The 14,416-nt window shown below is 35.3% G+C and overlaps 2 protein-coding genes across 2 annotated transcripts; both read right to left on the reverse strand.

Annotated features, from left to right (window-relative positions):
• Nucleotides 1–834: 834 nt before the first annotated feature.
• Nucleotides 835–1,323, reverse strand: LOC110659788 (uncharacterized). Its single transcript, XM_021817835.2, has one exon. It carries the CDS (start codon nt 1,321–1,323, stop codon nt 835–837), a length of 489 nt encoding a protein of 162 aa, XP_021673527.2.
• A 979-nt stretch (nt 1,324–2,302) lies between these two features.
• Nucleotides 2,303–14,007, reverse strand: LOC131182100 (uncharacterized). The gene is made up of 2 exons (XM_058150744.1): nt 13,811–14,007; nt 2,303–2,810 (listed from the first exon to the last, which is right to left on the reverse strand). The coding sequence occupies exons 1-2, from the start codon at nt 14,005–14,007 to the stop codon at nt 2,303–2,305; spliced, it is 705 nt and encodes a 234-aa protein (XP_058006727.1).
• Nucleotides 14,008–14,416: the final 409 nt, after the last annotated feature.

Here is a 14,416-nt window from a genome sequence, read left to right on the forward strand (position 1 = left end):
TTCTATAGCTCCATTCATTTGAGGTTGATAGGGTGACGAGTTGAGATGGTGAATCTTATACTGGTCACACAGCTTTTGAACGTTTGAGCCATTTAGGTTTTTAGCATTGTCAATGACGATCTCACTAGGAAGGCCATATCTGCAAATAATGTTATTCTTGAGAAACTTTATGAATGGCTTCTAGGTGATGTGGGCATATGAGGCAACTTCAACCCACTTAGTGTAATAATCGATGGCCACCCAAATGAACCAATGACCATTGGAAGCTTTCGGAGTGATTGGGCCAATGACATTGATGCCCCACATTATAAACAACCACGGGGCCAATAGATTATAAAGTTGATGGGGCGGGGCATTTATTTAATCAGCGTAAATTTAGCACTTGTGATATTTCTAAAAATATTCGATATAGTCCCTTTCCAAAGTGGTCCAATAGTAACCCCATCGTAAGATCTGTTTAGCCATCATGTGCCCATTGGCATGTGTAGCACAATTGCCTTCATGAGTTTCAAAGAGAATCTTTTTAGCCTCATTTGCATTTACAAATATCAGTAATTAACTATTGAAACTTCTTTTGTGCAAGACTTCACCTCTGGGGAAGTATCCCATTGCTAATCTTCTAGTCATCCTTTTCTCACTTTTACTTGCCCCTGGAGGATACTCCCTATTCTGGATGTATCGCTAAATGTCATAATACCAAGGCTTTTCGTCCACCTCTTCTTCAATTATTAGGCAGCATGTAGGCTCACTTCTTGCTTTGATCTGTAGCAACTAACTCTCTTGGCCCTCCTCCATTTGGGTCATAACTGCCAAAATGGCCAAAGTATCTACGAACTAGTTTTTGTCACGGCCCAGGTGAGTAAAGGAGATTTCTTCAAACTTTTGGATCAATTCTAGGAGGTACTTCTGATGTGGGACTAGTTTTGGGTCCTTGGTTTGCCATTCTCCCTTTACTTGGTAGATTATCAAGGCTGAGTCTCCATATACTTTCAATTTCTTTATTTTCATTTCAATAGCTGCTTGCAAACTGCTCATACAGGCTTCGTATTTTGCAACGTTATTGGTGCATTCGAATCTCAACTTTACTGCTACCGAAAAATGTTTCCCATTTGGAGACACTAGTACTGCTCCAATCCCATTACAAGAAAGGTTAATTGCCCTGTCAAAATACATCTTCCACACATCACTATGCCCCTCAATTTCCTCACTTATCTCATTGATATGCTTATCAAGGAATTCAAAGTCCAAAGCCTCATAATCATCAATAGGATTCTCTGCCAGGAGGTTTATTATCACACTTCCTTTCACTGCCTTCCTTGTCATATAGATAATGTCGTATTAGAAGAGTATAACTTGCCATTTTGCTATTCTTCCTACCACAAATGGGCTTTCAAAGACATATTTGATCGAATCCATCCTAGATATGAGCCATGCTTGGTAATTCAACATATAATGCTTGAGTCGATTTGCTGTCCAAGCTAATGCACAGTAGGTTCTCTCCACAATTGAATATCACGACTCGCATTTGTTGAACTTTTTACTTAGGTAGTAGATGGCTATTTCCTTTCTTCCCGTATCATCATGTTGTCTGAGGAAACGTCCCATAAAATTCTACTGAACTGCCATGTATAAAATCTACGGTTTACCTGCCACCGGAGGAACTAGTACAGGTGGGTTTGATAAGTATTACTTGATCTTATCAAAGGTTTCTTGGCACGCTTCTTCCCACTTTGAGGTGTTATTCTTCCTTAGCAACTTAAAAATGGGTTCGGCTTTGGCTGTAAGATTAGAGATAAATCTGGAAATGTAATTCAGTTTTCCCAGAAAGCTATGCACATCCCATTTTATCTTCAGAGATGGCATTTCTTGGATTGCTCTAACTTTGTCTGGGTCAATTTCTATCCCCTTCTCGTTGATTATAAATCCTAGTAGTTTTTCTTACTTCACCCTAAATACACATCTTGCTAGGTTTAGTTTCAGCCTATATTTCCTTGGCCTCTCAAACACTTTCCTTATCACCTATGCATGGCTTTCTACTGCTCTGGACTTAATGATCATATTGTCCATGTAAACTTCTATTTCTTTATGCATCATCTTGTGGAATAATATAACCATGGCACGTTGGTAGGTAGCTCCAGCATTTTTCAGCCCAAAAGGCATAACCTTATAACAAAATATTCCCTATTGAGTGATGAAAGTAGTTTTCTCCTTATCTTCTTTATCCATCAATATTTGATTATACCCTGAAGCTCCATTGATGCATGAACATCTCCCTAATCCTATTGCTTTTTCAACCAGCACATCAATGTGGGAGCGGGAAGTCTTCTTTAAGACTTGCCTTATTAAGATCCCTGTAATCCATGCAAACTCTAACTTTACCATCCTTCTTCATTACAAGGACCATGTTAGCTACCCATTCAGGGTATTTTACAACTTCTAGGAACCTAGCCTCATACTGCTTTTTGATTTCATCTTTGACTTTCAACAGTGTGTCGGGATCTATCCTTCTCAGTTTCTGCTTTTCTGGCACTGTCCCTGGAATCAGAGGAATCTTATGAGTCAAAATTTGAGGATCTAGGCTTGGCATGTCATCATAGCTCCATGAGAAAACATCCATGAACTCCTGTAATAACTGAACCATATCTTGCATTTCCTCACTATCCACCACTTTGAGTTCCTTTTTATTATCTTCTGTCCCTAAGTTTAGGGTGTTCATCCCATCTCTATAAGGTATAAGGCAAGGTTCATCTAATTCTTGCCACCCTGCTATTTCCCTTAAGGTTATACACTCTTCTTCTTCATCAAAATTACTAGTATCCAAGGTAATTATGTTAGTAGTATGCCCTAGAGCATATCATTTAGTATGTATCTTGTACATATTTTTATTAATAAAAGGCTTTTCCACTTTTCCATTTACATAATATATTTATGTGTAATAGAAAAGGTCCATTGATATTTTGTTAGAAATATTATTCTTAAGTTGTTAAGAATATGAGAGACATTATTTCTAGTACAAAGTATCATAAATAGGTTCACAATCGAGGATACTTCATAATAAGGACATGACTTATCCAGAAAGATTGTATTCATGTTTGTTCCCAAGTTATTTATATGAGATATAAATAAGATGGAGTGGTGAGTCTCATGCCATATGACAAACATGATAGGTACTTATAAATGATAAGAAGGCCGAACCAGTGACACTTATGACATGCACATGGAGTTTACTCTTATCAATGTTTTGTCATAAATCATATCAATGCATATAATCTTTAGACTTGAGATAGCACAGTTATCTTGTATATAGGTAGTTTGAGTTTGATACTGCTTTCATACTTGTACTGTGTATGGGTATATGGGCATGTGTTGGCTCCTACTAGTTATATATGGAGGTAGGTGTTGATTAAGATGGAATATGTTCCTCTAAGTAAATAGAGATAAAATCCTATGTTCATTTAATTGTTCTTGATGTTTTAAGTTCCTAGCCAGGATAGATAGATTTAATCAGAAAAGAGTTTCTGATGAGAAAGTCTTTTTAATCAAGAACTGGAATTAAAAGAGAACATAATATTCATAGCAAATAGAGTTTGACATAAACCATGACTCCAGTTTGAGTTGGGATTTTGTAACAGAGAGATTCCAGTATATGGTAACATATGATTATAGGTTCATTTAAGGTAAACCTTATTACTAATTGGGTGGCCATGGCATGCTATGCTAGGTGTTAACCATGGTCTATGAGGTGCATAAAATGATTTAGAGAAATCATTTATGGTAAGAAAGAGTTCTGATGATATTAAGAGTTGATATCATATCTCATTGCCAATTAGTGATGAGCCTAGTAAGTCACACACATACACAAGTTATCACCTAATTAAATATGATTTAATTAATTAAAGAGTTTAATTGATTAATTAAAGAGTTTAATTGATTAATTAAATAGGTTTGGTTTGCAATTAGATTGCAAAGTCCCTAGCATGACTCGAAACCAAATCTAGATTATTGGATGTATAGTATAAGTTAAATTTATATTTAAAGTGTTTAAATATGAATTTAATTAATGAGAAATTAATTAATAGAGATTAATTAATTTATATTTGATATAAATTGATTAGAAGAAGAGAAATAATTATTTTGGGTTAAGAACTCAAAATTATGGCACAGGGGCATTTTGGTAATTTCGCAGTGTGACACGTGGCACCATGAGATGGTGACACATGGCATTACACATAAGCTTGCCAAATGTCTTTTAATCATGTAAGATGATTAAAATTAAGATTAAATATAGGTTTGACACTTGGCACAATGTGATTGGGTCAATTAAACCTAGAACCAATCAGAGGGTGATATGTGGCAAGGGTTTAATGTGTTAACCTAGCTATATAAGTGTTGTTTTGAAAAAGAAAAATACAACCAGCAGCCACTCCTCCTTTGTCATGCCATTTTGAAGCTCTCCCTCTCTTCTTCTTCATCTCTCATCAATTCAAAGAGATTAGCCATCAATCTCTTGAATTAAAAATACTAGAAATCGTTTCTAGTGTTCTGTTTACATCTTTAATCTCTTAAAAGGCAGAACTTGATTTTCTAATTAATAGAAAAAGCTTTAGAAGCTATTTAAGGGCTGTCATAGGTGTTATTGGTGTGGACAAGCTAGAGGGACAACATCTGGTGTCCTGAAGAAGCATCTCAAAGGCGCAAATATACTGCAGTGCATCAAGAGGTTAGTGTGTTTGTTCTTAATTTAATCTAGGGTTCTAAAATTAATCTGATTAATTTTAAAATCTTAAATGGCAAATGCAGATCCAAAAACATATTAAAAGAGTTTTAATATGTTGTTTATCATTAAAATCAAATAGATAAAAATAAATCTTGCATGATACATGTGACCCTAGGTGAAAATTTTTGAATTCAATGGTATAAACTTGTGTTTTTCACGCTTTCGCTCCTTCAATTGGTATCAGAGCCACTATATTTGCTATTTAGATTGTTGATTATATGATTTAATTGTGTGTTATGATCATGAGATGATTTATCCATTGCTGGTTGCAATGGAGGTTTGGCGACATGCATGAAAAACACCATCAATGGTGTGCATGGTTTGGCTTCCATGGGTGGTTCAAGATTTGGCTTTTAATTCTGCAATTGTTGTATGATCTAAGGCCTATTCTTTGACTAATTAAAGTGTTTAATTAGTAGTTTTAATGACACAATTAAATTATGATTCAAATCAGAATTTTAAAAATTGTTTGAATGTGATTCAAATCTGAATTTTGAAAGTTGTTTGAATGTGATTCAAATCTTAATTTTTAAAGTTGTTTGAATCATATTTAAATCTGATTTTTTAAAGTTGATTGAATAATATTCAGATATAATTTTTTAAAAAAATGTTTGAATGTGATTCAAATCTGATTTTTTAAAAAATGTTTGAATGTGATTCAAATATGAATTTTTAAGGTTGTTTGAGTGTGATTCAAATCTGAATTTTTAAACTTGTTTGAATGAGATTCAAATCTGAATTTTTAAATTTATTTGAATCATATTCAAATCTGGATTTTTAAGTTGAATATGAGATATTCAATTTAATTTAAGTATATATGTTTTATTTAATTGTTAAATAGTGATATGCATGATGGACGATCATGGACTATAAAAGACCAATGTGATTGGATTTATTTCTTTTATGTTTCTTTGGGATTGTAAATTAATTAATTTATTTTAATTTATTTTGGGCATGTATTATTAAGTTTGTAATAATTTTTGGGTTGTAATCTCATTTATTTAAGTTCTTGTAAATTCGCCTTGGTATGCCAAGGATTACTATGTAATAATGGATTGCAAGAAGTTCAAGGAGGTCAAGAGCATTGGTGGGACCAGTGGGAGGAATTCAAGATCAAGTGTTGATTATATACTCCTTCAGCAACTCTTGTAAAATGAATGAATGAAATGCACCTAGGAATGCCCTGATTCAATTCTTGGTGGCTCAGAATTGAATCCCTTAGAAAGTCCATGATAATATCATATTTACTGCTTATCCATGAATGCATGAGATGTATGGGAATGCATGCAATTATATGGTATATGCATGCTGAATGGATAATGTGCAAAGTGAGACCTTAATAGTAATTAGGATGACTATAAAATCTTCCAAACAAATGATTAAGTTGCAAATGCTATAATTAAAGTAATTATAACATGGGCCCTCCATTGGGGCAATTATTTTAAGAAATTTTAAATAGTTGCATAAGATGCAATTAATTTAAGAGATTTTCTTAAGAATAATTGTTAAGCATGAGATGTTGTAAATATGTAAATGGTTTGGTGGCCAATATTGGATGTACCTGAGGACATCAAAATTATTTGCATAATTACTGGCTCAATGGGATCAACTTAACTAATGCATGATAAGTCAAAAATGAATGTACCTGAGATTTTGAGCATTAGGGGCTAGGTAAAGGATTGAACCTCACATGAGATGTGATGGGCAAGGAGTTGCTCACTTATAGTTTATTGTAATTCCAATAACGGATGTACCTGAGGATGATCAATAGAATTATAAGAATTTAATCATCCACTAGAAATCCATCCAACTAGGATTTCCGTTTTCTACTTTGGAAGTGTAGGATTTGCTAAGTTAGTGGGAGGACCAATTTGATTAAAAGATCATAATCATTTTGGTTAATTACATGATACATTTACTAATTAATTTAGTTATTTTCTGTAGTTAATTTTTTGATAAAAATGAGCACAGAACAACCACCACCATCAAATATCCTTGCAAGCATACTTGATCGCAATAGGTTGACAGGACCTAATCTCTCTGATTGGCTAAGAAATTTGAAACTTGTTCTGAACCTTGAACATATAGGATATGTTCTAAACTCAAATGTTCCTGGTCCCTTACCTCCAAAGGCCACTCAAGAGGAACATGAAACTTTGGACAAGTGGAAGGAGCATGATATGAGAACTAAGTGTTACATGCTTGCTTCCATGAGTAATGAGTTACAGAAGCAGCATGAGAACATGCAGAGTGCGAGTGAGATCCTCCTTCACCTACAAGAGTTGTATGGTGAGCACAGCAGGAATGCTAGGTATGAGATATCTAGGTAGCTATTCCGCATGAAGATGTCTGAGGGACAGAATATTGGGGATCATGTCCACAAGATAATTCAGCTGATTGAGCAATTGGAACATCTTGACTTCAACATGGATTTCCAACTACAGATGGATTTGATTCTTTAATCCCTTCCTAAGTCTTTTGGGAATTTTGTGACAAATTTCCATATGATTAAACAGGAATACACCTTAGCTGGTTTACTCAACATGCTGGTTATTGCCCAAAAGAATATGTCGGGCAATAAAGGAAAAGAGGTAGCTTTGATTGCATCTTCTTCTACTGGAAAGTCTAACAAGAAGAAGGGCAATAAGAAAAAGAAACCTCAGATTCCTAGTCCTTACAAGAAGATAGCCAAACAGAAAAATAAAGATCAAAGTTGACAAAGGTAAAGGAAAGTGTTTCCACTGCCAGCAGGAAAGTGTTTCCACTGTCCAGAGTATAGCAATCTAAAAGAATGCAATGCCATGATGAAAATCAACTCAAAATTCAAAACATATTTGGCACTTAAGATTAGGTCATGTTGCAGAAGATAGGATTGCAAAATTGGAGAAAAAGGGGATTTTATCCTCATTGGGCTCTAAACCTACTCAAACTTGTGAATCTTGCCTTCAGGGCAAAATGACTAGATCACCCTTTGTTGGACAAGGGCTAAGAGCTGAAAATATTTTGGAGCTAATACATAGTGTTGTATGTGGTCCATTTAAGGAAATGGCTAGAGGTGGTTTTCATTATTTTATTACCTTTACTGATGAGAAATCAAGGTTTGGGTATTTGTATTTGATGAAATACAAACATGAATCCTTTGAAAAGTTCAAAGAATTTAAATCTGAAGTAGAAAATCAAACAGGAAGGGTATTAAAGCTCTTCGATCAGATCGTAGAGGTGAATATTTGAGTACTGATTTTGATGAATACTTGAGAGAGCACGACATTGTTTCCCAGCTAACTCCTCTAGGAACGCCACAGCTGAATGGTGTATTTGAAAGGAGAAATTGTATCCTATTGGATATGGTACGTAGTATGATGAGCTATACTGATATGCTAATCTCCTTTTGGGGATTTACATTAGAATCAGCTTTGTATATTCTGAATAGGATTCCATCAAAATTAGTTTCTTCCACACCTTATGAGATATGGCATGGAAGAAAACCAAGTCTTAAGCATGTTAAGATTTGGAGTTGTCCAGCTTATATAAAAAAGCTAAACACTGATAAATTGGAAACCAGATCAAAAAAAGGTCGATTTGTTGGATATCCAAAAGATAGTTTTGGATATTATTTTTATTTGCCTACATCACAAAAGGTTGTGGTGAGTAGAGATGCCACATTTCTTGAACAACAGTTTGTTCAAGAAAGAGGCAAAGGAAGGCAAATAGAGTTGGAATTGGAGAATTCTGACCAATCAATAGATTAGATGGATATAGATCTATCTAGTCAACCTATACCCGTTGATGAAACATTTACAGCAGTTCCTTGTAGAACAACCAGGGTATCTCACCCACCAGTGAGATATGGTTTCCTTTATGAAGAAGAACAAGAGTTGTCTACTCATGAAAAAGTAGATCATGGAGATGATCCACTTACCTATGAAGAAGCTATATCAGATAAAGATTCTTCAAAATGGATTAATGCTATGAAATCTGAAATTGATTCCATGTATAAGAATCAAGTTTGGGATCTTGTTGACCCACCTGAAGGTATTGTACCTATAGGGAACAAATGGGTTTTCAAGAAGAAAATTGGTTCTGATGGAAAGGTAGAGACCTATAAGGCAAGGCTAATAGCGAAAGGGTTTTACCAAAGGCAAGGAATCGACTATGAGGAGACTTTCTCGCCTGTTGCTATGCTTAAATCAATTAGGATTTTATTAGCAATAGCTACATACTATGATTATGAGATTTGGCAGATGGATGTCAAAACAGCTTTTCTCAATGGATACATTGAAGAAAACATTTTCATGGAACAACCTAAGGGTTTTGAATCCCAAGATGGTTCCAAGGTATGCAAGCTAAAGCGATCCATTTATGGGTTGAAGCAAACTTCGAGGAGTTGGAACATCCGTTTTGCTGAAGCCATTAAATCATTTGGTTTTATCAAAAATGAGGATGAGCCATGTGTATATAAGAAGGTTAGCGACAGTGCTATCACTTTCCTTGTCTTATATGTGGATGACATACTGTTGATGGGTAATAACACAGGTATGTTGACAATTGTAAAGGTATGGTTGTTAAATACATTCTCCATGAAAGACTTAGGGGAGGCAACCTATATTCTTGGGATTCGCATCTATAGAGATAGAGGGAAAAGAATAATTGATTTATCCCAAAGTCTATACTTGGAAAAGGTGTTAAAGAGGTTTAACATGCTTGATTCCAAGAGAGGATTGTTACCAGCGAGACATGGTATCCATCTTTCTAAAGAGATGTCTCTAAAGACACCTGAAGAAAGAGATAAGATGGCCAGGATTCCATATGCTTCGGCTATTGGAAGTTTAATGTATGCAATGTTGTATACTAGGCCAGATATCGCATATGCTGTTAGTTTGACTAGCAGGTATCAATCCAATCCAGGTTTGGAACACTGGATAGCTGTCAAGAATATCCTTAAGTACTTGAGAAGAACTAAGGATTTATTCTTGATTTATGGAGGTGGAGACTTGCAATTGGATGGTTATACTGATTCTGATTTCCAATCAGATATCGATGATAGAAAGTCTACCTCTGGATATGTGTTTATTTGTAATGGAGGTGCAGTCAGTTGGAAGAGTTCCAAATAGAGCACGACTGCAGATTCCACTACAGAGGCTGAGTATATTGCTGCATCAGATGCTACAAAGGAAGCTGTTTGGATAAAGAAGTTTGTGACAGAACTTACAGTAGTTCCTTCCATTGAGTCAGCAGTTCCACTACACTGTGACAATAATGGAGCAGTCTTACAAGCTAAGGAACCCAGGTCTCACCAAAAATCCAAACACATAGAAAGGCATTACCACATTATCAGAGAAATAGTTGGGCGAGGCGATGTAGCCATGTAGAAAATAGCATCAGCTGAAAATCCAGCTGATCCATTCACTAAGCCTATGTCACAGACTCAGCTAGACCGACATCTTGAGAAGATAGGTCTAAGATATTGTAATAAATGGCTCTAGTGCTAGTAGGAGATTGTTAGTAGTATGCCCTAGAGCATATCATTTAGCATGTATCTTGTACATATTTTTATTAATAAAAGGCTTTTTCACTTTTCCATTTACATAATATATTTATGTGTAATAGAAAAGGTCCATTGATATTTTGTTAGAAATATTATTCTTAAGTTATTAAGAATATGAGTGACATTATTTCTAGCACAAAGTATCATAAATTGGTTCACAATCGAGGATACTTCATAATAAGGACATGACTTATTCAGAGAGATTGTATTCATGTTTGTTCCCAAGTTATGTATATGAGATATAAATAAGATGGAATGGTGAGTCTCATGCCATATGACAAACATGATAGGTACTTATAAATGATAAGTAGGCCGAACCAGTGACACTTATGACATGCACATGGAGTTTACTCTTGTCAATGTTTTGTTATAAATCATATCAGTGCATATAATCTTTAGACCTGAGATAGCACAGTTATCTTGTATATAGGTAGTTTGAGTTTGATACTGCTTTCATACTTGTACTGTGTGTGGGTATATAGGCATGTGTTAGCTCCTACTAGTTATATATGGAGGTAGGTATTGATCAAGATGGAATCTGTTCCTCTAAGTAAATAGAGATAAAATCCTATGTTCATTTAATTGTTCTTGATGTTTCGAGTTCCTGGCCAGGACAGATAGATTTAATCAGAAAAGAGTTTCTGATAAGAAAATCTTTTTAATCAAGAACTAGAATTAAAAGAGAACATAATATTCATAGCAAATGGAGTTTGACATAAACCATGACTCCAGCTTGAGTTGTGATTTTGTAACAGAGAGATTCCAGTGCATGGTAACATATGATTATAGGTTCATTTAAGGTAAATCTTATTACTAATTGGGTGGCCATGGCATGCTATGCTAGGTGTTAACCATGGTTTATGAGGTGCATAAAATGATTTAGAGAAATTATTTATGGTAAGAAAGAGTTTTGATGATATTAAGAGTTGATATAATATCTCGTTGCCAATTAGTGATGAGCCTAGTAAGTCACACACATACACAAGTTATCACCTAATTAAATATGATTTAATTAATTAATATAAGAGTTTAATTGATTAATTAAATAGGTTTGGTTTGCAATTAGATTGCAAAGTCCCTAGCATGACTTGAAACCAAATCTAGATTATTGGATGTATAGTATAAGTTAAATTTATATTTAAAGTGTTTAAATATAAATTTAATTAATGAAAAATTAATTAATAGAGATTAATTAATTTATATTTGATATAAATTGATTAGAAGAAGAGAAATAATTATTTTGGGTTAAGAACTCAAAATTAAGGCACAGGGGCATTTTGGTCATTTCGCAGTGTAACACGTGGCACCATGTGATGGTGACACATGGCATTACACATAAGTTTGCCCAATGTCTTTTAATCATGTAAGATGATTAAAATTAAGATTAAATATATGTTTGACACTTGGCACAATATGATTGGGTCAATTAAACCTAGAACCAATCAGAAGGTGACATGTGGCAAGGGTTTCATGTGTTAACCTAGCTATATAAGGGTTGTTATGAAAAAGAAAAATACAACCAGCAGCCACTCCTCCTTTGTCACGCCATTTTGAAGCTCTCCCTCTCTTCTTCTTCATCTCTCATCAATTCAAAGAGATTAGCCATCAATCTCTTGAATTAAAAATACTAGAAATTGTTTATAGTGTTCTGTTTATATCTTTAATCTCTTAAAAGGCAGAACTTGATTTTCTAAATAATAGAAAAAGCTTTAGAAGCTGTTCAAGGGCTGCCATTGGTGTTCTTGGTGTGGACAAGCTAGAGGGACAACATCTGGTGTCCTGAAGACGAATCTCAAAGGCGCAAATACACTGCAGTGCATCAAGAGGTTAGTGTATTTATTTTTTATTTAATCTAGGATTCTAAAAATTAATCTGATTAATTTTAAAATCGTAAATGAAAAATACAGATCTAAAAACATATTAAAAGAGTTTTAATATGTTGTTTATCATTGAAATCAAATAGATAAAAATAAATCTTGCATGATGCATGTGACCCTAGGTGAAAATTTTTGAATTCAATGGTATAAACTTGTGTTTTTCACGCTTCCGCTCCTTCAAATTATTAGTCCTTCAAAGTTAATTTGAGGAATTTCAGAATCGATTGAATTATTTTGGTTTGGTTGATCATCAATCTTGGAGAAATAAAAAATATGGTGATTAAAGAATAAGATTTAGCAATGGGATAAAGCTGAAAGAAAAGACTGAATAAAAAATTTTGGAAAATGCACTATCAATTTATTAATGTTTGATTATAAGATAGTGTTCATTTACAAAATCCACTCGACACCATAGACCAAGTGTTCAAGTGTTAGCAACTAAACATATATTACTCAAAGAAGAGCATTGGGATATCTTCAACTTCCTAATTGTCCAGCTCTTGATCTTCCTGCATTGGCATGATCAGCATCTCTTGCACAGGACTCAACAGCAAGGCATTGATGGACTTGTCTGGTAGGGGTTTATCCTCCTCTCTTTCTTCAATGCTTGGCGATGGATGGGTAAAAATGTCCTCAATTTGGTGAATAACCCCTTTTTGTTCAAGCAGTCAATCAAACCTATGGTCACGAAGCATATGCCTCATCCTGAACCTTCCCTCCATTAAAGCATCCTCTTCATATCTGATCCCACAATGCCCCTTCCTCTAGGCGATAGCTATGGGCTCTGCCATTCCTTGTAACCTGGTGCCTAAGCCTTTTCCTTGCTTGCATCCTTGCTTTAATATCACTTTTACCACCATGCTGGCTATTCCCTAGTCAGCCCTGGGTCCCCTTTGTAGTTCAAGAGCTTCAAAAGAGCTCTCCAATGCCTACTCAGTTGTCTCTATGTAAGGGACGGCTTGCGGCTTAGTTACTAGTAGAGCTTCCTTTTCCCTGACTATAACTATCTTTCCATCCATAACGTACTTGATCCTCTAATGCAGGGTTCAGGGGACAGCGTTGGTAGCATGAATCCATGGCCTCCCTAATAGCATGGTGTAGGTTAGTTTGACATTCATCACTTAAAAAGTGACGTCAAAAGTACAGGCTCCAATTTGGAGCGTGAGCTTAATATCTCTTAATACATCTCTTTTTGTCCCATCAAAAGCCCTTACAATCATGCTACTATGGTGCATTAAAGATGGTTCCACTGGGAGTTTGTCCAAAGTGGCACTCAATAGTACATTTAATGCAGATCAATTATCAATCAAAACTTTGGTTACCATACACCCTTTGCACTTTACTGTCACATTTAGAGCCTTAGTGTTCTTTAAGCCAACAGGGTCAATTTCATCATCCGAAAAGGTGATGAAGTTTGATGCCTGCATTTGTCCAACGATCTTCTCGAACTATCTCGGGGTAATATTGGGAGTCACAAAGGCCTAATCTAAAACCCTTTGTAATGCTTGGAGATGCGCGTCCAAACTCAATATTAATGATAGTAGTGAGATTCTAGTAGGTGTTCTCCTTAACTGTTCAATCACATTATACTCGCTTTATTTCATTATTTGCCAGAGTAGCTCGTCTCCATCCTTCTCTTTGTTGGTTTCTCCTTCTTCCTTATCACCCTGTTCATTGTTCCTCACTAGCTCTTCTTCTTTTCCCTTTCCCTTCTTCTTTTCTAGCTCCTCCGAGCCATAACATGGCCCACTCCTGGTAATGTATTCGATTTCTCCTTCTAGTACGAGAGGAATAATGGTAGGCTTCATGGTTTGTGAGGCCAGGTTAGGCTCAAGTCTATACATTGACTAATTCACAGTTGTGTCACTTTTGGTAGAGGATGGTCCAGTGAAAGTGAGTTTAAAGTGGGAATGGGGGGTAAAGGATGGTCTAGGTGAGGAGATTGGTTAGGTGTAAGTATGGTTAAGAGCTAGAATAGATGAACTGCACATGCTTTCTTGGGTAAAGACTTGGAAGTCATAATTCCAAGGCACGGTATGGGTATTGGTCATAGGAAGCTGTGGGGGTGTCCTAATGATAACTCGTGGTGGATTTGCTAGGGGAAAGGAAAACATAATTTTGGGCTTCTAACTACCCTAATCTTCTTCAGCTGTATTTACTCCCTCTTCTTCTTTTACTTTCATCTTCTTTTGACATATCAAGATTTTAAACATCATC

This window comes from Hevea brasiliensis, chromosome 8 (genome assembly GCF_030052815.1).
Source record: "Hevea brasiliensis isolate MT/VB/25A 57/8 chromosome 8, ASM3005281v1, whole genome shotgun sequence".
NCBI classification, from domain to species: Eukaryota; Viridiplantae; Streptophyta; class Magnoliopsida; order Malpighiales; family Euphorbiaceae; genus Hevea; species Hevea brasiliensis.